The following is a 25,957-nucleotide window of genomic DNA, read 5'->3' on the forward strand; positions in this document are numbered from 1 at the left end:
AACTTTATCAAATCGGTCAGTTCATGAACTTAAACATTTAAATCATAAGGAATAAAATCTTTGCAGACCGTGGCTATAATGTTCATGATTGATTCAAGTGAATCAAACCGATTTTGTTTCGATTGTGTTCTTGTATACTTCTATGAGAATATCGCAATTGAACAACTCTTTAACTAGTTTCATTTGAGTCATTTGAACTAGTGATGGATAAGATGAATATGTTTGATATGAGAGTTATCATATGGCTAACTTCGGTTGACCACTATCGAGCCAACATGAGTGTACACGTTTGGGTACGGTTCATAAACCTAAATGAGGGTACATTTCATTTGTGTGTAACAAGCTAAGTTATATCTAACGGTTGAAAGATATTAGCTTGGTTGAATCAGGTTTTTCATCTAACAGTGAATATTGAATGCTTTTTTACCAAGGTAACTTGGATTGCAAAACCTGATTTGAAAACTATATAAAGAAGAACTCTAGCAACTGGGAAACCTAATCCCCACACTTCTGTGTGTTACTAGTTGCATACGCTAGAGTCGATTCTCCTTTAACCTCAGGTTTTCCTACACCTTGTAGGTTAACGACTTGAAAGACTTCATTGGGATTGTGAAGCCATCCCCAACTATTTCTCTTGTAGTTGCGTGTTCTGATCTTGCTCAATTCTATCGTTTGAGTACTATCTTCTCTAAGATCTATTCGAGATTAATTTCTCCGATAGGAAAGATAAAACGTGATCAAAAACATCTTCGTCTCATATTTTGTGATTCCACAATATCTAGTTTCGCCATCATACGATTTATATTATTGTGAGGTGATTGATAATACTAGGCTGTTCTTCGGGAATATAAGTCTGGTTTATCAATTGGTTTTTGTTCACCTTGATTTATCAAAAGACGGAACAAAAACTCTTGGGTATTTCTGTGGGAGACAAATTTATTCAATCCTATAGACTTTTCTGTGTGAGACAGATTTGTTTATCAATTCTTCGACTTTGGGTCGTAGCAACTCTTGGTTGTGGGTGAGATCAACTAAGGGAATCAAGTGCGTAGTATCCTACTGGGATCAGAGACGTAAGGAGCGCAACTGTACCTTGAATCAGTGTGATATTGATTAGGGTTCAACTACAGTCGAGTCCGAAGTTCATTGGTAGTAGGCTAGTGTCTGTAGCGGCTTAATACAGTATGGTGTTCAAACTGGACTAGGTACCGGGGTTTTTCTGCATTTGCGGTTTTCTAGTGAACAAAATTCTGGTGTCTGTGTTATTTCTTTTCCGCATTATATTTTGTTATATAATTGAAATATCACAGGTTGTGCGTTGTATCGATCAATTAGGAAATCCAACCTTTGGTTGTTGATTGAGATTGATTGATCCTTGAACATTGGTCTTTTGTACCGTTCAAGTTTACTCCTCTTATATTCAATCGGGCTCGCAGATTTCTAATTGCTGATTGCGGATTGAATTAAGAGTTAGAGATATTAAACTCTTTCATATACTTTCCTCTAGATTGAGTCTGACTGTCTAGTTGTTTCTCTAGAAAGTATATTGGAGTAAGTCCTCTCAGATTGCCAAACGAATTGTTTGGTGTGGTTGTTAGATTCCCGCGTTTTCAAAAATACTACTAGTATGGACCACCCACATAGAGAAGATGGTTAGCACCACTGCCTGTATTTCAGAAGCAAGATACATCCTGAAACTCCACCACTAGATTCCCCACAAGCGAAAGTCAGAAGATCTGCACAGAGAAATCAACCTGCCATTGATTAAACAATAAGATTAGGTTTTGTAAGAAAATGATAAAAACAAGGCTAAAATATTGAACTACTAAAATCCAAGATATAAACAAATACTAATACGATTCCTCGATCGTTAAGTATGTTATCTATGCAATATAGGAACAAATATCATAACTATAAGATCAAAAACAGTCCAGATATCATCAGAGAATGTTAAAATGGCGGATTTTTTTTTGAAAACAAAACCGATTTTTCTTACGAGTTGACTCGTAAATCTCCCGATCCTCAGAGCTCATTCTTCAATATGTAGTTTCAAAAGGAAATAATTCAACTAATTCATTAACTATGTTTGAATTTTTGCACAAATCTTATCTCTATATTATAGAGCATGAAAATACGAATTGAACGCAAAAAGAAAGAGGTCATTCCGACATCCACGAAGAAGTATGATCAAAACAGTCGAAGAAATTCCAGATTTACAATCGGTTTCCGTGGGCATATATGTATACCGCTATTGAAAAAATCACAAAAAAACTCTTGAATTTTACAATCGGTCTATGTTCCAAGTCTTATAAACCGACCCGGTTTACAAGTGCATCAACGTATACGAGTCTGGGATGGAATTTTTCAAAGAAAACCAAAATTTTCACATATTTTGATGATTATTTAAGATTAATTGATTTCTAAGCAAACATGACTAAACATCGATTAATTAATAAAATTGAAATTAATTAATTAGGGATAAATTAATCATTAAATAAAATAGTTGGATAAAAGATTTTCCATTTTACTTCTAAATATCTATTTTTGTCTCGTAGTAGCAGACCTCAAATAAAATGACTACTCCTCGGACTGCGAAGGTTAAAATGGGGGTGCACTATTCCACCCTTATTTATTGGTCGGTCAGTTGCATCGGTAAGCCGAAAAATGAAAACAATCCATGCGAGACGATCGGATCAACCGGATCACTGCTTCACGGCTGCCAACTGGCCACCTGCCAAATGCGGACGCAGTTGGGCCGCACACCATGAGCTAACCGATTCTAATTTTTAAGCTATGAAGCCCGTTACAAAGCCCATAACTAATTCACTTTAACGGTGTATACCAGTCGTTGGATTCTACACACAACACCATCACACACCGTATAGTTACATACTACAATGAACCACATAACACTCGATCAATATCTCCATGAGAAAAAAAAAACCCTAGATATATAAACCAACCTTCTCTTCATTTATAAACCCTAGAAAGAAAAGAAATCTCTCACTTCCGCTCTGTAGGCAAACCTAATTTCTCTACCGCTCAAGAAAATTTCCAGCTAACAAGTGAGTAAAATCTTATCTTCCTCTTTGATTTCTCTTGTTGATCTAGATTTTGGTTTTGATTTTGAATCTCACTTAGATGCTGAAACATCTGTTGTTGTTTGATTTTGATTTTGAAAGAGGTAAAGATGAAGGTTATTGGTGCTTACTTGCTTTTAGTTTTGGGTGGAAACACTACACCAACTGCTGAAGATATCAAGGAACTCCTTGGGTCAGGTTAGTCTTCTTTGAACTTTTTCAAAAATCATGTCAGTTTTCTTGTTAAATCTATTGTATGTTTGCTTTTTGTTTGTTCTTTGATATGAAAGGTGTTTTGTTTTGTTTGTTTGAATGAGTTGGATTATGTTTTTGTGTATGTTTATTTTCTAGGGTTTTGGTGTTTAACAGATTGGAATTTGATAAAGTGTTAGATTTGTGATGGAGTTGAGTTCTGGTAGACTTTTAGAGTGGTAGTCGTTGTACGGTTACCTGCTAGATCTTGATTAATGGAGTTATTTGTTGGTTTTGTTATGTTTTATATGTTTGTATGAGATCTGCTTCAATTTTCATCAAGGGGTTGGATTGGATTCTTTTTTGTTGCTTTTTGTGGGATTTAGAAACATGGGGTTCTGCTTAGAATATGCATTTTGTTGGACTTATGCTTGTTCTTCAACACGGTGAATCCTGTACCAATGCGTGTTCAGCAGTTCTCCCATTCTTTACACTCATGTTAGAGCTGAATCAGATGTATATATATCTTCAATTTCGTTTACTTGTATGTTTTTTTTTGTACGTTCTGTATTTAGATGTCTTGTATGGTTTTTTTTTGTACGTTCTGTATTTAGATGTCGCATCTATCTTGTGCCTTTGACATTAAGGTTCTGTTCATGTGGTACACTGTTAATCTTAATTGGACAGAGGAATACTTTCAGTTTTTATTTGGGCTTCAGTCTGTATATGGTCAATACCTTTGTTGGAACTTGGGTATGTAAGTTAATTGACCTGATCTTCCTTGTGATTATTAGTGCTGTAGCTGTTCTGAACATGATGTTTCATAATTCATATCTCATCTGTGCTTCCATTTTCTATCATTCACTTGTGGCTAGTTAGAAATTTAGGCTTTGGTGGATGGACTCATGAGAGTTGTCTATGTCCGCAAAAATACCTATCTAAATGTGCTGGAAAGTATCAATCCATTCTTAAGTTTTCATAGTAAGTGTTGGAAGAGTGACAATTGATTTGTTCTCTTTTTTTTGTACTTGAAATATGATTATCCATAATGTTCATCATTTGCTTGTGCATGTTATACCTTAAACCAAGAAAATTAGCTGTCAGACTTGATTCATATTTTGTATAATTGGTTGTTTCGGTCATTGTTTGTGGAATCTATTAGATTGTTTTTATTTTGTGTAATTGGTTGTTTCTGTCATTGTTTGATTGAATCTATTAGATCTAACGATTAAGTATTGTTTCTATTTTGTAGTTGGAGCTGAAGCTGATGATGCCAGGATTCAGCTTCTTCTTTCCCAAGTTAAGGACAAGGACATCACAGAGCTAATTGCAAGTGGAAGGGAGAAGTTGGCTGCTGTTCCTTCTGGTGGTGGTGCACCAATGGCTGTTGCTGCATCAGGTGGTGGTGCTTCAGCTCCTGCTGCCGCTGAGGCCAAGAAAGAGGAGAAAGTAGAAGACAAAGAAGAATCCGACGAGGTAAATCCCTGTTCTTCTCCCTTCTCTAGTTTCTTCTACCCCAGTAGGCTTACTCTTATTCTTTGGAAGTAATTTCGGATCATCTTTTATTGCTTTGTTTTCTGATTCTAATTTCTTTTCTTACTACCTGCAGGAAATGGGATTCAGTCTTTTCGATGATGAGTAGATTGATGGGTTGGTTGCTGCTTTCTGTTCCAAATGAAACGTAGTTAGATATATTAGTTATAAAGCTTAAGATCGACTTATTGGACTACAGCTTTAATTTTGAACCTATGTTTAATTTTTGTTTTCTCCTTCAGTAGGAGGAAGATGGTAGAGATTATTAGTAGTACTGGTTTTGATTATGCAGAGATTGTAATTGATGCGTATCCAAAATCCATGCACAAAATTAAACAAAGTTTATTGCTCTCGTCGGCTGTCCATTTATTACCTTGTTTTTAACTGATTTTCCATTTATTCAGGGGCCTAAACCTAAATTGTGATAAAGGCACTTCCTAACTCTGAAGTGTTTCACATTTGTGCAATCGTGTCTAGGAATTGGTTGCAGCCATTTTGATCCTTTACCACCTGACATTCCTAACTTCACAGTTCCACAAGTTTTCAAGTTTTTCTTCAGTTTCAAATCTATGTAGTATTGGATTTGATTGAAGCCAGTTTGTATGTTTTGATCCCACACGACCTTACTATTAAGAACATTCTGAACTTCACTTTCACCAGTTTATTATCTTCCCATTGCCACCACTTAGATGCTACTAGTCTGCTAAAAATCTCCACAGCCAGCATGCTCCTCCACCTATATATTCTCATCCTCAGCCAGCAACTTAATACTATCCCGGGCACTGGTGCAACCACATTACCCCAGAGCCAACCACAAGTCTCCACCTCCTCCTTGTCTATTCAACTCCACTACCGCCACCTGCATATTATTAATTTCGCGATGCATTTTCATCATGATGTTTCACGGGAGTTGGATGTTAAACTTTTGCAGTCATTCTGAAGCAAAAATTGCAGAGAGGAAATTCACGATTAAAACTTTTCTGTTACAGATTATGATTTCGGTTTCTCTTGGCAGCAGGTTGTTCATTTCTAGGTTTGTGATCCAACTGTAATTTTCATAAAACATTTCAAGTAAAGAATATGTTGTCCAGTTCATTCACTGTAGAAGTGCACATTCATTCGACACACTTCTGCACATTATGGAACAAGTTTTCGTTTTCTTTCTATTTAGATATATTATTCTGATGGTAATATTCAGAACCAGTTTATTTTCAATTTTCTCAATACTTGCATTTACAAAATCTAACCTAGACACATATACTGGTATGAACATTTGCAATTTCACTAAAGGATTCACAAACATTATTGCAGACATCCAAAAGCAATAAACAAGAAAACCTAAGTGTGATTCTGATCCTATCTATAACCAAATTGAAGGCTTTCCGCTAAAAGTCTTCCAACTTGAGACATTCTGTTGTGGAAGTTGGACAATTGCGGCTGCACTGCATCTCTTCTGGTGAATCGGTTGTTGGAAGTACATCATATTGAGCTTTCGGCAGCTCTGGTGGAATTGTACATCTTACCAAAGCCCAGTTTAAACCTTCAAAAAACCGGTGATGTCGGATCTCAGTAGCCCCTTTGGTTGATCCAAGACGGTTATCAGGATCCTTCACTAGAAGACCTGCAATCAGATCCCTTGCATGACAACTGATGGACGGAGTTTCTGGGAACTCGAGGCTTTGAAATACTACATTGGCTAAGGTTTCTTCATCTCCTGCTCCCTTGAAAGGCGTTTTACCAAATAAAAGCTCGTACATAAAGATTCCAAAGCCCCACCAATCAACTGCATTGCCATGACCCTCTGCTTTGATTATCTCAGGTGCCAAGTACTCAAGGGTGCCAACGAATGAGTTTGAGCGTGCACTAGTTGGTTCTGCCACGAGCTGTGGTAAACCATTGCCAAAATCTGCTGGATCTGGGGTTAGATTTTGCTGGGTTTTATCTGTTGAGGATTTAACTTTAGGTGTGAAGCATGGAACTTGGACCCAGGATGGTCGAGGACAGAACGGATCTATGCACCTAAATGCCATGCATGGGCGTGAAGATAATTCTTTGGTAGGTTCCTTGATGGCTGAAGTTGATTTAAGAAGTTTTGGACTTACTGCAGATCTTAGGGATAAGTCAAAGTCGGAAAGCATGATATGACCGTCTTCTCGAACCAGAATGTTTTCAGGTTTTAAATCTCTGTATACAACCCCAAGCATGTGCAGGTACTCTAAAGCAAGTAAGACTTCCGCAAGATAGAACCTGCGCTTAATGTAATGAAAACAAATTATTTCAAAGAAATTTCCGATGCAAATGGATGGTCAATTCCAGCTAGAATCTTAAAAAAAAAAAAAAGTTAAGGCATACATTATACCTGGCCACTGGTTCAGAGAAACTTCTACTGGGCTGTCTCTGCCTCAAGATATGTAGATCACCCCCTGAGCAATATTCCATCACCAAGCATGAATATGTTTCTGCAGAAAAATGAGAAAATAGTGTAGGAAGAAAAGGATGATCAAGCATTTGTAGAATTTCTCTTTCAGTTTGAGCCCTCAGCAGTTTATTTTTGCTACCCAAAAGTTCATTATCGACTACTTTCAAAGCGAATAGAAAATTTGTTCCTTTCAATTCTGCGAGATAAACTGTCCCAATGTCTCCACAACCAAGCCTCCTCACAAGCTTGAAGTGCTTCAATTCTAAGCTTCCATGCTGCTTCTCAACAAGGCGAATGGCATCCCATCTTAAATCCTTCGACATGTGAGGCCTACTGATAATACACGCTACCGCACTTTGATTACTCTCCTCGCTGATCATAGTGCTAGTGCTGTAGTCACCCATGCTACTTTTAGAGCTAAGGGAGGATTCCCCCTTTTCTCCTGATGTTGAGCAGCAGTTACCCACTTTCGCATCTGCAGTCCCATCACCAAAATTGTATGTACTAAGAGGTGGTTTACTTGAAAGAGGGACTGTATTAATTTGATCCGCATCAATACCGAGATTCGTACTGCTGGATGCTGGAGAATCAGAATTCTTCACGGGCTTCTTCTGGTTTGGATGCAAGCCAACGCCATTTCCTTTTTCCTCTGAATTACACCTAGAGGGTGATGTAGCTGAAACTTGCTTTGATTTTTTGATCAAACTCTTCTTCATGAAAAGAGGCTTCATTCTGCGGACAGTGTTGGTCGCGGATCTGTTTATTGCACTGCTACAAGGAGAGCTAGAGATAGATGGTGTTTCGCCCCCAACTTCTGTTGAGGTAGGAACAATCTCCTCTAGTTGTAATGTCTTTCTACTGGTGCTGGAATTCAGCTTCTCCTTCTGCTTTAGTTTCCGCACTGACATGTCTTTTCCACGGTCAGATGGAATAGAAGCATTGCCCTGTTCTGAAGACGCTTTGCTAAGTGATACCGTTCTTGTAGTTGCACCAGTAGACTGAGATGATGAATGGGCAATTTTCTTTGATGACTTTATTTTAGGCTTTTGTTTAGATTCAGAGACCTTCTCAGAGGTATTCGTGCTGTATTTTTCAGGAACATGAGATATTTCAACCAAAATTTCTTTACCTTCCTCCGGGAGAAGACCAGAGCCATCCGCCTTGATGACCACTGTTTTATACAACCTCTTGATAGCTCCAGCTTCTGAAACCCTAGCTAGTCCTGTGGGCTTTGATAACCTTTTCATAGCAGCCATCTCCGATGCATGGGAAATCGACAATCCCCTCAGCGCCTGCTTCAAAGTACCACATTCAGAAATACTAATACCGGATGCCTGAGAAGGACAAACTCTAATTGGCCTTTTTAAGGCACTCTTCCGCGAAACTCTGATATCGATTGCCTCAAATAGTTTATTAAGCTCATCTTCCATCGAATAGTACTGCCCAGCTTTTGCTGACGGAAGCTTTCGAACTTTTCCCTCCATACCCAACTCAAAACTCGGGGGACTAGCTCTTCTATGCCGTTGGATGCAATCAAATTCTTCCATTGCTTCGACAATTTCACAAGTACCAGGATAAGGATCCATTAATAATGCTGTCAGCTTGTATCTTACTTCTCCACACGATCAAGTTAATACACCAACAAATAGAAGAATTTGGTCCCGCAACCACAATTTCCTACAGAAATGCCCAACATGCAGGACATGGCTTTTTTGCGTCATTCTGAATTCAGAGACATGACCGGTCCATTGAAAACAATCAAACCGCATCACTTCAACTCTGCCATGCAAATCAACATTCAGATAGACGTAAGCCAAACAAGAACTCCCCTATAATCAGCAACTAATAATATACAAAGCCGTAATTTCAATTTCCAACCACACATTTCTAAATTCCTTAACGCCGGATATTACATAAAATGTAAAACAACCAAAACACTTCACCTTCATTCTGCCATGTAAATGAGCATTCAGAGAGACAACTCCACAGTGAGTCAGTAACTAAATTGAAAACTGTAATATCAAATTTCTAACCACGTCATTTCTTAATTCTGTAACCCCCGAATTGCACATAAAAGTAAACAAATTATCTTTGTAAAACCTAAAATTATCAAACAGTTAGGTTGCCAAATTCATGAAAGAGGAAGAAGAAGAAGTTAGGTTAATCGGCATAACAACTAAAGTTTCACCAGGGTTTTAGCCAAAGTTAGCAAAGGTCAAAAGTGCAAGTCAAAATTGGGACTCATGTTTCTCGGAAGAAATCAACCAATTCACCCTGGATATGACCAAAATTCACCATAGACAATCACAACACACTGATCTAAAACACAATTTCGCGAAGGTTTTACCAGGGTTTTAGCTAAATTCAGCAAAAACAAACAATCAAATTCACGTTTCTCTGAACAATTTCACTATGATTTCAATAAAAATTTCACCACAGTAACAATCATAATACGCCGATCTACTACTTGATTACTAAAATTGTAAAGATTCCGCGTACAAAGTACAAAGTATAACTAAATAATCCTCACCATAACCAACTTCTATAACTGAACAAACATCAAATAGTTTGTGTCCCAACACCCCATTATACAGATAAAAATCAAAAAAATTACCTGAATCATACGGGATTCTTGTACTCAATCCAGCTAAACTCCAACAGATAATAAAAAAAAGTTGTGAATTTGATAAAGACAAAAATGAAAAACAAGAAGAAGAAGAAGATCAAGAAATGAAAGAAAAAAGGGTTGTGGAATTTAGGGATTTATTAGGTTTTCCAGAATGAATAGTAGTAAATGAAAGTAGGGCACGGGAATTGAACTGGAAAATGAAAGGGAGGAGCTGCTACAGCACAGCCTATAATACAATTCACGAGAAAAGAAATGGCGGAAAGATGAAGAATAGCGTCATCCCAAGGAGGATGTTTGTGTGGTTTAGTAAAGTGACAGTTCGACAGGGTAAAGATATGGGGAGGACGGGAATGTTTTATGTCTACCTTAAGGAAGACAAGAACAGATAAAGGAACGGACGAGAAGGGAGACGCGACTCGAGAGATGATTACATCCACTTTTTGGATGCATATGGGTGTATGTTAATATGGCTTTTGTCGGTCGGGCTGTCTCTTTAACCCTTTTTACTTTGAAGTTTGAATGAAGCTATAAAGGACGGAGTGAGACTACACAAGCTGACCGGAAGTGATTTACACACCCAAAAATAAAACCCAAGTTTACACCGTGAGGGTGGCAGGGTCTAGTTTTGTCTTTACTGATTCCAATGCTAAGAATGCAAGGTTTGAAACCGTCGGATTTCCTTCGGGACAAAACGAAGTATAAAGTTTTGGTGTATCTAACCTTAACTTATAGAGTTGTGCATGTGCGGGGTACAAATGTCAGGAACCAGAAGTTAATTTCGATTTCTGAAAGTAATAAAGTTAGGAATTAGTTTGAAAGTATAATTTCATAATGATTTTTAGATTGAAAAAAATCAATTTTTTGTGAAGCAAATTGTTTTTGTTTTTTTGATCAGGGTGAAGCTAATTGTTTTAGAAGGAAAAAATGTCGGCCTTTTTGAAACAAATTGTCTTTACTTTTCTTTTAAAACTGAGTTATGCTTCTTAAGAAGCAAAAGCAAAAATACTTCTGATATCCAAACATGTTATACCTACCATGAAAATTACTCCCTCCGTTACTTTTTAATAGGCCAGTTTCTATAAATAAATATTTCAAAAAAATAGGCCAGTTTTCTAATTGGGAAAGTCAAATGTTACTTTAATTTTCTGGGACCACTTTTCTTTTAACTTCTTTTGATGACAAGTGTTATGTGGACCATTTTACTTATTTCTTTGGCTGACAAGTGTCATGGGGACCATTTCACTTCACTTCTTTTATTGACAAGTGTCTAGAGAACCACTTTCAATAATTAGTTCTCTTAATTTCCTTAATTTTCTCAAAAAAAGAAACTGGCCTATTAAAAAGTAACGGAGGAAGTATATGATTGTGAGTTATCTTAAATTAGTTTCTTTTTTAGTTTTTTTAGCACTTAATCATCAAATTTAGTTCGTCTTCGGTGGCTGAAAAGTATGTTCAGAATGTTGGTAATGGGATGAGTCGGATTAGACTTTCATCGGTATTTAATATTTTTTAGAGTGAGTGCACCATTACATTAATTAAAAATGTAATACTAAATTAATTTTCTTCCAATTGAAGTGCAGCTATCAAGATTGTAGTGTATGGTTTCTCTCCTTTCACCATTCCAAGGAGTGACCAAAAAATAATTAGGTTGCTTATAGTATCGCGGATTGTGTGAGTAAACCATTCGGAAGTTAGTTTTAAAAATTTTTTGAGTAAAAAAGTCTTTTATTAAGATATTAGAGGTTAATTTTGATTTTTGAAAGTAAAAAGAATTAGAAATTAATTCGGAAACAATATTCCAGAGTGGATTTTAGAAAGAAAAAGAATCAGCTGTTTACGAAGAAAATTGCCATTGTTTTTAACTTTTGAAACTGAGTTATGCACTTATGCTTCTTGAGAAGCAAAAGCAAAAATATTTCTGGTGTCCAAATATGTCGTAGCTGCCATGCAAAATGGTTGATTATCGGTTATCTTGAATTAGTTTTCTTTTAGCTTTTTTAGCTCTTAATTATATAATTTAGTCCGTCTTGGGTGGTTGAAAAGTATGTTTGTAAGAGCAAGTCTTATGGTGGTATCCATCATATTTCAAGTGTGGAAAAATTTTGAAATGTCAAGTCTAGTGGCTTCCAAATTGATGTTTTCCATAAAAAATCCAAGTAAGGTTCCGAAGTTTCGCGGAACGTTGTGTGGAATCCATTTGAGCGCCAATCAGAATATCGCTAAAACGCTATTGTGAATAGCGTAAGCCAAGCGCTAATAAGAATGGCGTTCAGCGCCAATCCGATTAGCATTGAACTGACGCTATTATTAATAGCTTTGAGCGCCGTTCAGAATAGCTTTGCGCGCTATTGAGAATATCGTCGTCCAAAATTTATTTTAATTACACACTTCTTACACCACATGAATGAATTTTCTGTTTTTAATGTTCATGTTTTTGTTTATAAATTGAAATTAAAAAACTTAAAAAATTCAAAACAAAATCTTCAAAAAAAAAAGAAAAAAAATCTTGAATTAAATATTTAAAATTAGCTTATTTGAACCAATAACATTACGTGAACCGAATTTCATTTCATTGATTAAAATAACTTAAAGTTACATGGATTGAAATAACTTAAACATGGATTGAAATAACTTAAAATTACATGGACCGAAATAACTAAAATTTAGACTTAAACATGATCCGATATTCATTTTCAAGCTACATCATCGGTATGATCGCAAGATTTAAGCTCCGGGAAGGCTCTTAAGAAATTGGTAGACATCATCATGTGCGAAATTTATGCCCTTAATTCCGAAATAGAGAGTTTTGTCATGCGCCTCCTACAAAATAAATAAACATAATCTCACATGTTTAGAAAGATCAATGATGTAAGATACGTATGTAATTGAAAATAAGAGGTCTCATTGAATATTACTTACAAATTCTTCTAACATATATCCTCCCATAGGCATATTTGCATAAATTGATTGTATCATGCCCATATAAATTTTGGTTTCTCTTTTCAACACAATCCACCTATTTCGTATACTACTCCTTGTTCTTCCGTTTTCATTTCCACCATCTTGTACAAAGACTTGAAAAACCCTCTCCCAAAAGTTGTTGATATTATCATTTCCAACAATTGGAATGAGGCTAACTCTTGAAAAAGCTCTTGTGATTGCCAAATCTTCACTTGTAGTGTATGCCATACTTGCAAAGAATTGAAAGAAGATTTGAAATTAGAAAAAATAAAGAGATTGAAAGCAAAGAAAATCTTGAGATTTTGGGATGGTTTTTTGAGCTAAAGAAGGCAATTTATAGAGAAAATTTTGAATTAAAAAAAATGTCGATGAAACGCTAATCCGAATGGCGCTAAGCGCTGTTCTTATTATCTTTCTTTTTGATCTGTTGATTAGAAGGAGACGTTGAAAATCCAATGGTTAGGCAACAAATGCTATTTTGAATAGCGTTTGGCGCTATCGAGAATAGCGCTCACAGCCATTCTGATTAGCGCTTTTCTCCAAAAAGATATAGAACCTTCTCAAGTTTCCAAATTCTATACTTAGTTTTTTTTTCTACTCTTTCATTTTTTCCACTTCAACAAACATGTTTTTCGATTCATCTCAACATTGAAATCAAATCGAAAGGAAGATATAATGAATTCACATCAAAATTAAAAGAAATATATAATGAAATCATCTTAATTCTAATTTCAAAAGGTATACCACCACCTCTATATGATTGCATAAGATAGTTGTTGATCACATCTCTTAATTCTAATTTCTAATAATCTAGCAAGCCCGAAATTTCGAAGAACTTCCCTAGCTCTTTCATGAATCACCACACGATCATATAATTCCTCAAGGTCCTCCAAATTACTTCTAAACTGAATATCATGGTTTTTATCAAGTGGGTTTATACTTGTAGCAACATGTTTCTCATCCCAATCCTTTGAACTCAACATCATATACACATCCATATCCATAATCTATACAAAATCATCAAATAAAAACAATATAGTCACACAGTGCACTCAAATTGTTTACATAATGTAAACTAAAACATTTCAATTCATGGTAATTTCATGTCAAAGGGTTTGTTCATGATCTCTAACCTCCTGAAACTATGTTACCCTAAGTTTCATGTCAAATTAGTCATTCATCAAACAATATTATGTAAACAATATCAAATCATGAAAAATCCAAATTACAAGGAATTTACAAATCAACTAACCTCTCTTTGGATTCTCAATCAAATTGAGAAATTGAAGTATCCCTAGTTTGTGAATGATTTGGTCATAAGATCATTCATTTTGAATAAGAATACAGTACCTGTTTATCAAGAATCAACCATAGTTGGAGTTAGACCCAATACATAACCAACTAAACAACCCAAATACAAGAATTGAAACCCTGATTCCCAATTTGGATTAGGTAGTATATTAACACATAAAATAAAAGAATTAATCTAAAAGTAATTCACAAAAAAACTGAGTTGAAACCCTAATTTTTAATTTGGGGATTTTTTTTATAGAACCCAGTTGAAACCTATTCTCAAATCTCCAGTAGAACAACTTAATTTCATCGACCTAATTTCCAAATTAACAGTAGAACTCAATGAAGCCCCTAATTCTCAAATTAACAGTAGAACTTCATGAACCCTAATTTCAAAATTAAAATCCTCTTTCCCAAATTAGATAAAGATGCTTACTTTGTTTACAGATAGGAAGCAAATCAGACTCTTTGATGATCCAACTTTCTTTCTCAACTGCTTTAATGACCTTCTTGTTGGAGAAAAAGAAAAATGGAGTGGGATTTGGGTTTTTTTTTTCGTTTTTTTAAGAAGAAGAAGAGTAGTAGATGAAGAGAACCCGTGTTTCTTCCTGTAAAGATAACTTAAAAAACGGTATTGTGAATTGCGTTTAGCGCTACTGTGAATTGCGTTTAGCGCTATTGTGAATTGCGTTTAGGACTATTGTTATTAGCGTTTAGCGGTATTGTTGTTAGCGCTTGACCGTTGACGTGGTCAAACGCTATTCATAATAACGTTTTTTTGGTGCTGTTAAGATTAGCGTTCAAAGCTATTTTGAATAGCGTTTCTATTATTCCACTGCTACACATTTCCCTTCCATCCACAGTTCCAAATGCTGAGATACATATATGAAGTAGATATCCACATCTGATCATGTGTGTGTGTGCTCTAATAGGCATTTTGGCGGAGAACCATTTTTTTTTTTCTAAATGATGAGGGTATAAGTGGTTGCTTATTCGGGGTTTATTCCTAGATGGCAAGTTCGAAGATGCGATATGTAGTAACATATACCACAATGATAAGTGGCCTCTTTGATAGCAAGATGTTATTCGAGGCTAACAGTTTAATCATCAAAATGGAAAAGAGGGGTTGTGTACCAGAGCCTAGCACATATGATACCATCATTAAGGGTTTTCTCGTAGAAAAGGAAATTGACAAGGCGTTGCAATTTCTTCGCAAGATGCGTGAAAGAAAACTTGCACCAAGTGATGCTGTTATTTGTTTGTTAGTTAACACTCTCTCCACAGATAATTTACAACAGACAACCACTGCTCTTTAACTTTTGATTCTTTTGGTTTTTATGTGAAGGACTTGACCTTTCAGAGGATCCTTTTGCAAGGGCCACATAAAAATGGTCTTTACCCTATTCAATTCAATTCACCCACTTCTCCTGCTGCATACTCCAGTTCTCTCATCACTAGAGATATTCTACACAAAAGACTTGGACATCCATCTTTTCAAACCTTGCAAAGACTGTGTCATCAATTACAACTACCAAAAGTCTCTAGCACACCTTTATTTTGTAATGACTGTAAACTTGGAAGAATGCACAAACTTCCTTTTAGTCTTTCTAATACTGTTGCTGCTCAACCTTTAGAGCTTCTTCATATGGAATTATGGGGTCCCTGTCATGTTAGTTCTCTTTCAGGCTCATACTACTATGCTAATGTTGTAGATGAGTACCCCAAGTGTTGTTGGATCTTCCCACTAGTTAATAAATCTGATTTCAGACAAGTTTTCATTAATTTTGTCACTCAAATTGAAAACTTCTTTTCTTTGTCTGCTAAATGCATTAGAACTGATAATGGTGGTGAATTTACTGGTAATCTTCTTAAAGCTTATCTTACTCAAAAAGGAATACTTCATGATTTTTCCTGTCCCAATACACCTGAGCAAAATGGGGTTGCTGAGGTAAAACACAAACATATTTTGGACATTGGTAGAACTCTTTTGATTCAATCTGGTCTCCCTGCCATGTTTTGGGTAGAGGCTTTTCAAACTGCAAATTATCTAATCAATAGATTACCAGCAAAAGCTCTAAACTTTGTATCTCCTTTTGAATTTCTCTTTCATAAGTCTCCTAATTATGATTTTTTGAAAGTCTTTGGTTGCTCCTGCTTTCCATGGTTGAAACCATATACATCAAATAAGTTACAACCTAGAAATAAGCATTGTGTCTTTTTCACCTGTCATTAACATTCACATATCCAAAAGAAAGTGTCAACCTTTACTAGGGGAAAAGTATTACCGGAGACTTGGTCAACGATTTGCACTAAATAATTAAGCCATAACTTCTTGGACCGTTCCTGCTCGATTCAACTTTCATGGCATTACCTCCACATCTCTAGTTCTACATTTGGAAATGCATATGGCGTATGTTAGATGGGTTTTTGTCGAACTGTCTTTAGAAGCTATCAAGGCGGCACGAGCTTGATAGTGTTGTGGCTGGATTGGAACAACAACGAGCGTCTCATAAAGTTTGAAGCATGGACCGTTGGTTATCATCTTGAATAATTGGAATTCTAAATTGGATAATGTCAACGCGTTTCTCATTTAAGATGATTGTCATGTATTAAATCCACGGTTACATCAAATTCAGTTGTGTCAATTGCAAAAGACTTAGCATTGCAAAAGAAAAAAATTCATTTCCAAATCAAAATATTAAAAAGTATTCCGCTAATGTGGGAGAGACACAACACTTGGGTAACTACGAACAATCTATTGTCACACTTTGTATGAGCCAACTTTGAAACTCCAATTAGAGGATTCATTAGAACGTCATAATCGACTCTAATATTTTCCGAATCTGCATTTTATAGCCAATGACTGTTTCATTTTTGGGGTTATTTGGTTTTCGCCACCATCTCAATGCACAGTTACAACATTAGTTAATAACGAAATCAAGATTACAAAACAGCAAATTAATTTTTCAAGAACAAAATGTCTACACTAATTTATTACGATATCCCTTGTTTCACCGGTATAAATAGTTCATTCACTCTTCGCATCACTCTTCGCATCAAAATAGTTCATTAGACTTATCACCGACGAGATCTTGGGGAATGATATATAATCTTCTGTTAAGTCCCATCATGCATGCACCTCCTTTCCTCGTTCAGCCACGTGGAAAACCGTATTTCGGTATCTACACTAATATCAAGAATGTTTCTCGTTCTATATGTCTTGTATCGAAAGCCACTGTCTTACAAAAAAACTCCGTTTTTCCATGGAAGCTTAATTTGGAATGAAGGAAAACTTCTAGATATGCTAGAAATCCCACATTGAGAGAGCGTTAGCCAACAAACCAAGTGATGCGATGCATCTAAATGTTCACATTCTCAATAACTATTCTGTGACTTTGCAGAACCTTTTAACACCATCTGCTTTTTTGCTGGGTAATACTAGAACGGAATCCAATATCCGGCTAGTGTTGATTAGGTGTCTATGACGGAATTTTACCCTTGGTGACCCTCTAGTATAGCTAAAAATTTAAGAGTTCAAAGTATAAATGTTCATTTATTCGAAGTGCATAATGTCATGTGTGTAACCTCATTATGTTTTGCAACCTCTATCTCTACGGAACGCAAATCTCACATTAGTTTAAACACAAATTTTAGAAACTGTTATAAGCGAGAGTAAATGCATATTCAGAATGAAGATTGAATTGTACCCTTGGTGACCCTCTAGTATATCTGAAAAGCAGATTAAATAAAGAATGAATTGTGAAACATACGAAAATCATTCAAAATCCAGCAGATTGCCAACCCATTCACTTTCATTCATTCTATTACATAAACTGATTCTTATTAGCCTATTCACATTCCACAGCCAGCAAACATTTCGGAATACCATAGAGATATCACCGTGACTTTTTGTAATTACATCACCGAGTTGAAGAAGGTGAAGATGATCTTTACGTCAATCTTTGGGTTCATATTAGAAAAGAGGAAATAATTTTGAGAGGATAAGTCGTTATGCCGAAAATCATTGTATTCCGTTTCTCTCTAAACCAATATCTCATTCATAACCTGTATCTCTAGTATCATTATAAATCAATTACACGGTAGATCTGCAGACAGAGACTAAGAGAGGCGGAGACGGTGCTCGATGGGAGTGGGTGTGGATAGAGAGATCTCTGAGTTTATATAAGGGTCATCTTGCTAAACAGTAAACCCTAGGGACTAACCTGATCAAGCCATTGTGGCCCAAACCCCTTATTACGTACGTACCAAACTCCCTCAGATGACAAAGTTTCGTCAATCTGCAGTGCGAGTTATGGCGGGTGAATACCAACCCGGAACAAACAAGCTAAACACAGGTCAAAATGAATTGAGTCCGTTAAATTGCTGATCACATCATCTGCCTATGTCCCTTCATACACCCAACTTAGTTTTGTCATGGGAGCGAAATATTGAAAAATATGACAAGAGGTTGCTAAACTATTAACTTTCATTCATTCAATTACAAAAACTGATTCCTATTACATATTAGACACATCTTCAACAAAGATTCTACATCAAACACTTGCAGTCAAAGAGAGATGCCATAGTTGGTCTTTGTGATTTTATCACAGAATTGAAGAATATGAAGATGATTTCTACCGTTATGAGTTTGAAAAAGAGGGAATAATTTTGAGAGGATAAGTGATTATGATGAAAATGATTGTATTGTGTTTGGATGAGAAACCTCTCCTCATAATCAAGCAACATCTGAATACTGTACAAGAACAATATATTCTGAGTAGGAAATGAAAAGTGTGCTATCACTAGGTGCTTGGGAAATGAAATGCTTGTGTAAAATAACACTAAAATTAAATTCAATATATAACACTAAAATGGTTAATCATTCAAGATTTCTCAGATATGATCCAACCTTTATAATGTTGAGGACAATTGCGCGCTCCTTGTATCCTGATATTATTTTGCAACCTCAGTGGACTACAATTAGAAAAATCAAAAACGGGATTTTCACGTACCCTGAACACAAAATTCAAGTTGTTTTTAGTTAGAGCAAATGCTGGGAGATATTTTTTCTAATTGGGGGATATTTAGCCGAAGACACTTGAAACTAATATCAAGAACGTTTCTCGTTTTTACATGTCTTGTATTGAAAGGCATCATTGACTTAAACCAAACTTGGTTTTGTCAGGGGAGCTTTGGAATCAAGGAAAACTTCTAGAATTGCTAAAGATCCGACATTGAGACAGCAAACCAACTGATGAGATGCATCTAAATGCTCACAAATCGCAAAATAACTATTTCGTGACTCCTTTTAACGCGTTTTCACGGCATAATATTGGTCAAGAATTCAATCCCTCCGTTCCACTATTATACCTAAAATTGGGAGTGAGGTGTTTATGAAGGAATTCCACCCTCGGTAACACTTTCATAGCTACAGTTGGCTTTTGTCCTTCATTTGCATTATTTGCTAGGAACGTTTCATAGTTTTATTTTGCAATCTCTCAATGGATTCTACCAAAACTTACAAGGTGTTTGTTTTGTCTAAGTGATGAGACGCATTCGAATTGTGTATTATTATGTGATTCCCTCATCATACCTATATGTCTTTTTTATCAACAATTTTACCAAATTTTTTGTTGATAAGAAGAAAAAAATGTCATACTTAGTCCCTTCCCACATCATACTTACAAGTCTTTTTATCGATAGTTTTACCAATTACTTGAGCTCGGTTAGTATCCATTTTTTTCCCAGAAAATGAGTTATTTTCCCGAATATTTCTAAAAGATGATTCTAATGGACGAGAAAAAATTAGTATGGGTGAAATGGATACCAAAATAATAGCATGAATGAAATTGGATTCACCCTGCCTTAAATTTAAAAAAAAAAACGAAGATGAATTGGATGCATCCTGATATAAATTAACAATAAGAAAAAATATGATTGGGTAGGATGAAACAATATCAAATTTTACATATCTTTTCACCCAGAAATTATCGTTATTGGCTTAATTGACCAATATTGTGATACTTTTGTTGATTAGAAGAAAGAAAACAATTACAGCAGGTTTTACCAGTTTGAAAGAAAATGGACAAAAAAACTTAAAAGAATGTGACTGCAACTCTATTTCTAATCTTGCAAATTTAGGGGCGATACCAAAAGAATTAGGGGCGATTTTTTTATTTCCAACCTATAAACACGGTTATATAATGTTCTAATGGTTCGGAGAATACCTAAGTGTCCTTATATAATCGGTAAAAGTATAGTGATATTAACTACCCATTATTAAATTATAAAATTCGAGTTTCATTTGATTTTCAAAATCGAATTTTGGGTCGTTAGCAGCGAGTAGTTAGACGAACTTCATAAACTACCAATTACTATGAGATAAAATCCAAATTCGGGCTGTTAGCTTTAGTAAATAAAACAATTGAGTTTATAATTTATAAAATCATAAATTTAATAAATTAACAAACATGACTCAATACTTCGAAGAATGCATCAAGAATTGGAAATGGATAAGGTCGTGACTTGGGTCAATTAATAAACCAGCTAAACCCATCAAAAATAGACATCATACTATCAACAAAAACAAAATTGGAAGGAGCTTTCCCTCTTTCCACCAACAAACAAAAACCTAATGATTGTTAAATAGTATGAGCAACAGCTCAAAACCCGGGCCGGCACGGGGTCATCCTCTAGTATATATATATAAGAAGGATAGGACTAAAAATACTCTACAGCTGTGCTATCCTAGTAAGATTTAAGCCTCCTGGCGGCTTATTATCCAACCCTATTATTATCCAGGTGCAGGTAGTTCCAGCAGCGGTAGATGTGGCTGTGGCCGAAACTTTTGCATTGGAGATTGAGGAGAGGCGAAATTGATACGTTTGGTGAACAAACTACATTAATTGAGGATGTGAAGGTACGGTTACGATATTTATTATTAACACATAATTCAAATCGTTTAGGGATTGTAGTTTTAGTCTTGGGAGAGTTATATTCAAAGTTATCTAGAGATCTTGAAGCTCTTTATTTTCTGAACTAGGCAATTGATCTTTATAATCATCATTTAAAGAGTTCTATTACTAGGCTTGATCATTGGTCTCGGAGGAGCACCGCCAGATATAGTTTTTATCAAGGATATGTTGATTTGTGCTTTTAATTTGTCTGGTGTTGTATTGGAAAGGATGGGTTCTGTAACTGAAGCGGCAAGTAATATTTTCTAAATCATTAGAATATAGTTTAGGATTTCCTCCTAATCTTGCGATTGATTATTCAGAACATGGTTTCCACTACTGTAAATTAGCATTTTGGGCATTGACAACATTGGAATTGGATAAAGCTCTCTACTTTGGGTTAAAAAGTTACGATGCGAATCTGGCTTATGATCATGTTAATTCTTACCAGAACAGGTTGCAGTTGGGAAAATGCGAAAGAATAATTTCCGTAATCTATTTTCTCAAAGGTGACGAATCTGAGTCAATGGCTTTCCATAACATGGCTATTGCTATCATGCGAATAGCTAGAATTTCTCCTGTATGGTTGGATGTTGATTTCCTAGAGATCGAGATCCTCATTTCTAGAAATTTATACGCCAAAGCACAGATTACGTTAAACCGGTGGGGAGTTTATCGGGCAGAATTCAAATTCGATTTTGGCAAATTCTTCTGTATCACCATCGAAGAGACCTTAGGGCAGCAATAGCCGGTATTGCTGCTCTATGACGGATGATGAGAGAGGATAATGTGATTGCACATTCTGTGACGGAAGGTAGAAGCATGCTCAACGTCGTATATATGTGATACTTCGCAGCTGCTTGGTGTGTGTGGGAAACCAATTGCTGGCACTCTTATGGTACAGGATCTATTGAATGAAATGAATGATGCCTTACCTCCTGATTCTGAGCCTGGTATGAAGCGCAATCTCTAGTTGCTTAGGGCAAGACATTTATTATCCAGATCTGATCCTAGTGAAGAAGAAGTCACGGGATGCTTGTTGAATGCGCAGAATATGCTGACTGATGGTTTCGGGGAGAAGCACTACGTTATTGCGCAATACCACCAATGCCATGCTAGGGCTCAAAAGCAATTTGGACGTCCAGACATGGCTCTTCTGTCTATGCATGAAGCAGAGCGTATTCTCCTGATGTCCTTCGGGGAAGATTCTTTTACATTGATGAAATTTAGATTCCAGCTCTTGGATCTTTACGAGGTCCTACACAGGTTTGTTACCTCTTAAAACTCAATGCTCATCTATGTTTCCCTTTTGTTACCGCTGCATTTTTTTTTTTTTTTTTTTTGTCACTGATTATAACAGACAGGTTGAGGCTCTGGCACTCGCTAGGGAATTGGTGCGTACATTGGAGAAAGGTGATATTATGCCCCCACAAGCCGTTCCATTACGACTCAAAGTGGCAGTATGCTGATTTGTTGCTTGACCCTCTGCAGGGACATATGGATAGAGCGCAATTACAGTTGAACCAGTTATTAGCAGAGGTGGGGGATGGAGGAAATTGAACCCTGATTGACATTGTTCAGGGTTCTTACTCATGTTAGTAAGCATTGCGTTCCTTCTGTTAGTAAACTACCTTTTGATGACTTGGTTTTATCCGTGAATGTTAATCAAGTTAGGTCGATATGGTGAAATTTCTGCTTGTCTTTGGTTCACACTTTGAAGGCAGTTCTTTTGTTAGTTGTTTGTGTCAGTTCTTTGAATAAGTATTCTCTGGACTCTGTAGTAGTAGGACTTAACTTTCAGTGTGGTTATTTACAGCAAATACATTCTAGACAATGTTCACCTGTCTTTTTTCTTTTATTCTTGTTTCGTGTGTTCAGTATCAATGTCGACACTAGTAAAGAGCTTTATATCTCATCAGTTGTTCCGGTTGGAGCTCTTTAAATTTTTGGTTTAGCAATATTGGTGTTTGATAATGACTTACCTTGATCGTGTTCTATGCTTCAAAAGAAAAGAAAAAAAAAAATTGTGTTCTATGACGAAATTCGATCCGAGATCCTTAAATTTCTGTCGGTCAATACAATTGTTAACTACGGGTCTGGAAGAACGTCACCGTTAAAAAGAGCCAATAGTCTTAGTTCGCTTCGGTGTCGTTTATTTTCACTTATTACGGGAAACTTAGGCGCAGGCTCAAAAAAAATAATATTCTCATTGTCAGGTTCACAATTAACTTTTTGTTCCTTCACACCCATAATTATATGAAATTATTAAAAATGTCTGCACGACGTGTTACGCATCTGCATGACGGGTTATGCATCAGAGTTATAATTGGCGACGCAACTTGCATATAACATATATATCTAAAAAACCGCGCCTTGGAATTTTACAAATTTTATATCGTTGGAAATCTTTTAAAGAGAGCTACGCAAAGAGTACAAACAACAATATCAAATTTTTGTTTATCACGAAAAAATCGGAGGTGTCATCATTTTAGGAAAATTTTTCGAAAACTTGATACATAACCATTATGCAGCCACCAAAAAAGATGCGTAACACAATCTGCAGACGCATAACGAATTATGCAACCATTTTCTCGACTACGTAACAAAGTTATGCATCTATAATAAGATATGTAGTCATTGTTTTGGTTGATTTTATTGCGTACATAAAAAATTGATGCATAATGCATTATGCATCTATATTTACAGATGCATATAAGGTTATGCATTTATTTTCTCGATGCATAAAAGATTGTGCAACAATTTTCTCGGTGCATAATGCATTATGCAGCCATATTTTCGGATGCATAACAGGTTATGCATCCATTTTCACGACTGCATAACATGCTATGCAGATATTATTGTCGGTGCATGACAAGTTATGCCGTCTTTGTTTTTATTGGTTTCAATAGTGACAAAAAAATTGTTGTATAACGTGTTATGCGACCATTTTCGGAACTGCATAACCGGCTATGCAACCATTTTCGTAGATGCATAAAAGATTATTCAACCATTATGACCAATACCAATACTAATACATATGTAGCTTCCCAAACAATATTGTGTTTATACGTAATTTTCTTCATTTGCAATAGTCAATGCAAAACAGCATACAAGAAGGAGCTAAATGGTTGGTGAATAAAGTTAAAGGTATCAACATTTCTTTTATTTTTTCTTCATTCCATTTCCCATTCATAACTTTGAAATGTATATGAAACTAGTGCTAAAATTCAGTGGGGATGCAAATAGGATAGCTTGGATGTAAGGAAACGGTGGATTTCCTAAATTGGGTCAACTTCCATATATAATATGGGTTGCCTAATGGACCATGGTTTCCTAGTATGATTTGGTTTCCTAAACCAAGGAGGCTAAGACTTGGGAACCAAGTTTGTGACTCCTATATAAGGAGCTCTAGGCTAAGTGCTTTAGTCATGCAATCCTCAATGTAAATCTCGTAGAGATGTGAGGGATTCATCCCACCTATTGAGGTGGTTATCTGAGAGACCTAATGGTGGAAGGAATACATCATTATGGTGTTTATGGGATACTAATCGATGTTGGAAGATATGTCGTTTTGGAGTATTCGTATGGAGATGTTGGTAAGCCATCTTGTTGAGGAGAAGATCATCTTGGTGGTGCTGAATTAGATTATTGGTGTTGAGCTAAAGGCGCCCATGATAATCTATATCAGGGTGTACAGAGAAGATCGTCTCGTTGTGATAGATAATGTGGTAAACATTATCTCGTATGGGTGAAGATGCTACTTTGGATCTTATAGGGTTTTTGTGAGAGTTCTTATGTTCGGTCACGTTTTCTGAATCAACTCTTACAGAAAATATTCCTTCAAAATTTGCACGAGAAACAATTCAATACATATGAGTTAAAGTCTCCCAAATGGTCTGATGCTAGGATAAGTGGTCCGCATTTGTAATTTGTTAGATCTTAATTAAATAGTTATATTCCCTAACGTGTTTCCTATTTTTCAACTTTTCAGGTGGACGGAAGGGAAGCTTGGACATGTGACTCGTGGGCAATCGACCATTTTATTGTCATTGGTCTTTTTTTCACTTATTGTTTTCCAACAAACTTGTCATTTAACATTAACTAAGTACATATTTTTTGGTCAACTAACTCCTACCTATCTAGATTTGTACATCATGTTGATTTTAACGCATCATCTTACCAGAAAGCTACTCATTCATGCACAAACCATGAGGAATATGTACTATTGGCCTAACTCTCATACTATCATTCTCAACCCTCTATAAAATTATGCAGTGGTAGACTTTTTGTTAGATCACTGCTCTGCTAAACTCGCAAGCATTGCTATCTCAAGCTTGTTGTCAAGTTTAGTTGTCAAAAATATAAGTCTTGATTCCTAATCTACTTATAGCTATGGCTCGGATTATGATAGAATGTGTAGTTGAGCATTAGACTTCACGGCGTTCATCGATTGAAGAAGAAGAATTACTAAGGAGAGCATGTGGAACTTCATCAACAAAAGGTATGTGGAGACTTGAACTCATCTATCACTCAGAAGTCTATTTCTATTCTATTTCCTATTGATACAAAATTCGTATAACTATATAGACTTTATATTATACAAATTTGAGATTTCGAGCTAAGTTTCACTCCCTTAGATATTCTCGAAATATGTGTTGGTAAGCTTTCTATTTAACCAAGTCCATCTTTATTTTTGATGAAAGTCAAAAGATGATCATGTGAAAATCGCCTGGAAACATCTTACATGCTTTGTATGAGACAGTCATTTGATGTGGACTCGAAATATTTCGCCTGGTAACATCTTACATGCTTTGTGTGAGATAGTCTATTGATCAATTGAAAATTGATTTGAAGCTAATAGTTTGTGTGAGACATCTATTCTCGTCTTTAAAGAATG

At 35.9% G+C, this 25,957-nt stretch overlaps 2 protein-coding genes across 2 annotated transcripts; one reads left to right on the forward strand and one right to left on the reverse strand.

Moving 5' to 3' along the window:
- Nucleotides 1-2,967: 2,967 nt before the first annotated feature.
- On the forward strand, nt 2,968-5,168 carry LOC113323268 (60S acidic ribosomal protein P2-like). The gene is made up of 4 exons (XM_026571556.1): nt 2,968-3,065; nt 3,183-3,278; nt 4,525-4,748; nt 4,882-5,168. The coding sequence occupies exons 2-4, from the start codon at nt 3,191-3,193 to the stop codon at nt 4,912-4,914; spliced, it is 345 nt and encodes a 114-aa protein (XP_026427341.1). The 5' UTR covers nt 2,968-3,065; nt 3,183-3,190; the 3' UTR covers nt 4,915-5,168.
- Nucleotides 5,169-6,066: 898 nt separating this feature from the next.
- Nucleotides 6,067-10,159, reverse strand: LOC113321673 (serine/threonine-protein kinase D6PK-like). Its single transcript, XM_026569580.1, has 3 exons — nt 9,839-10,159; nt 7,165-9,003; nt 6,067-7,052 (listed from the first exon to the last, which is right to left on the reverse strand). The coding sequence occupies exons 2-3, from the start codon at nt 8,808-8,810 to the stop codon at nt 6,191-6,193; spliced, it is 2,508 nt and encodes an 835-aa protein (XP_026425365.1). The 5' UTR covers nt 8,811-9,003; nt 9,839-10,159; the 3' UTR covers nt 6,067-6,190.
- Between the last annotated feature and the right edge of the window lie 15,798 nt (nt 10,160-25,957).

Source organism: Papaver somniferum, chromosome 11 (assembly GCF_003573695.1).
Source record: "Papaver somniferum cultivar HN1 chromosome 11, ASM357369v1, whole genome shotgun sequence".
NCBI lineage: Eukaryota > Viridiplantae > Streptophyta > Magnoliopsida > Ranunculales > Papaveraceae > Papaver > Papaver somniferum.

Excerpts from the sequence above, each read along its gene's own strand:
- LOC113323268 (XM_026571556.1), top strand. The coding sequence starts at position 3,191 with ATGAAGGTTATTGGTGCTTACTTGCTTTTAGTTTTGGGTGGAAACACT. Across the intron at positions 3,279-4,524 it reads CAAGGAACTCCTTGGGTCAG|TTGGAGCTGAAGCTGATGAT; the intron begins GTTAGTCTTCTT and ends TCTATTTTGTAG. Across the intron at positions 4,749-4,881 it reads ACAAAGAAGAATCCGACGAG|GAAATGGGATTCAGTCTTTT; the intron begins GTAAATCCCTGT and ends TACTACCTGCAG.
- LOC113321673 (XM_026569580.1), bottom strand. The coding sequence starts at position 8,810 with ATGGATCCTTATCCTGGTACTTGTGAAATTGTCGAAGCAATGGAAGAA. Across the intron at positions 7,053-7,164 it reads TTCTCTGAACCAGTGGCCAG|GTTCTATCTTGCGGAAGTCT; the intron begins GTATAATGTATG and ends CATTAAGCGCAG.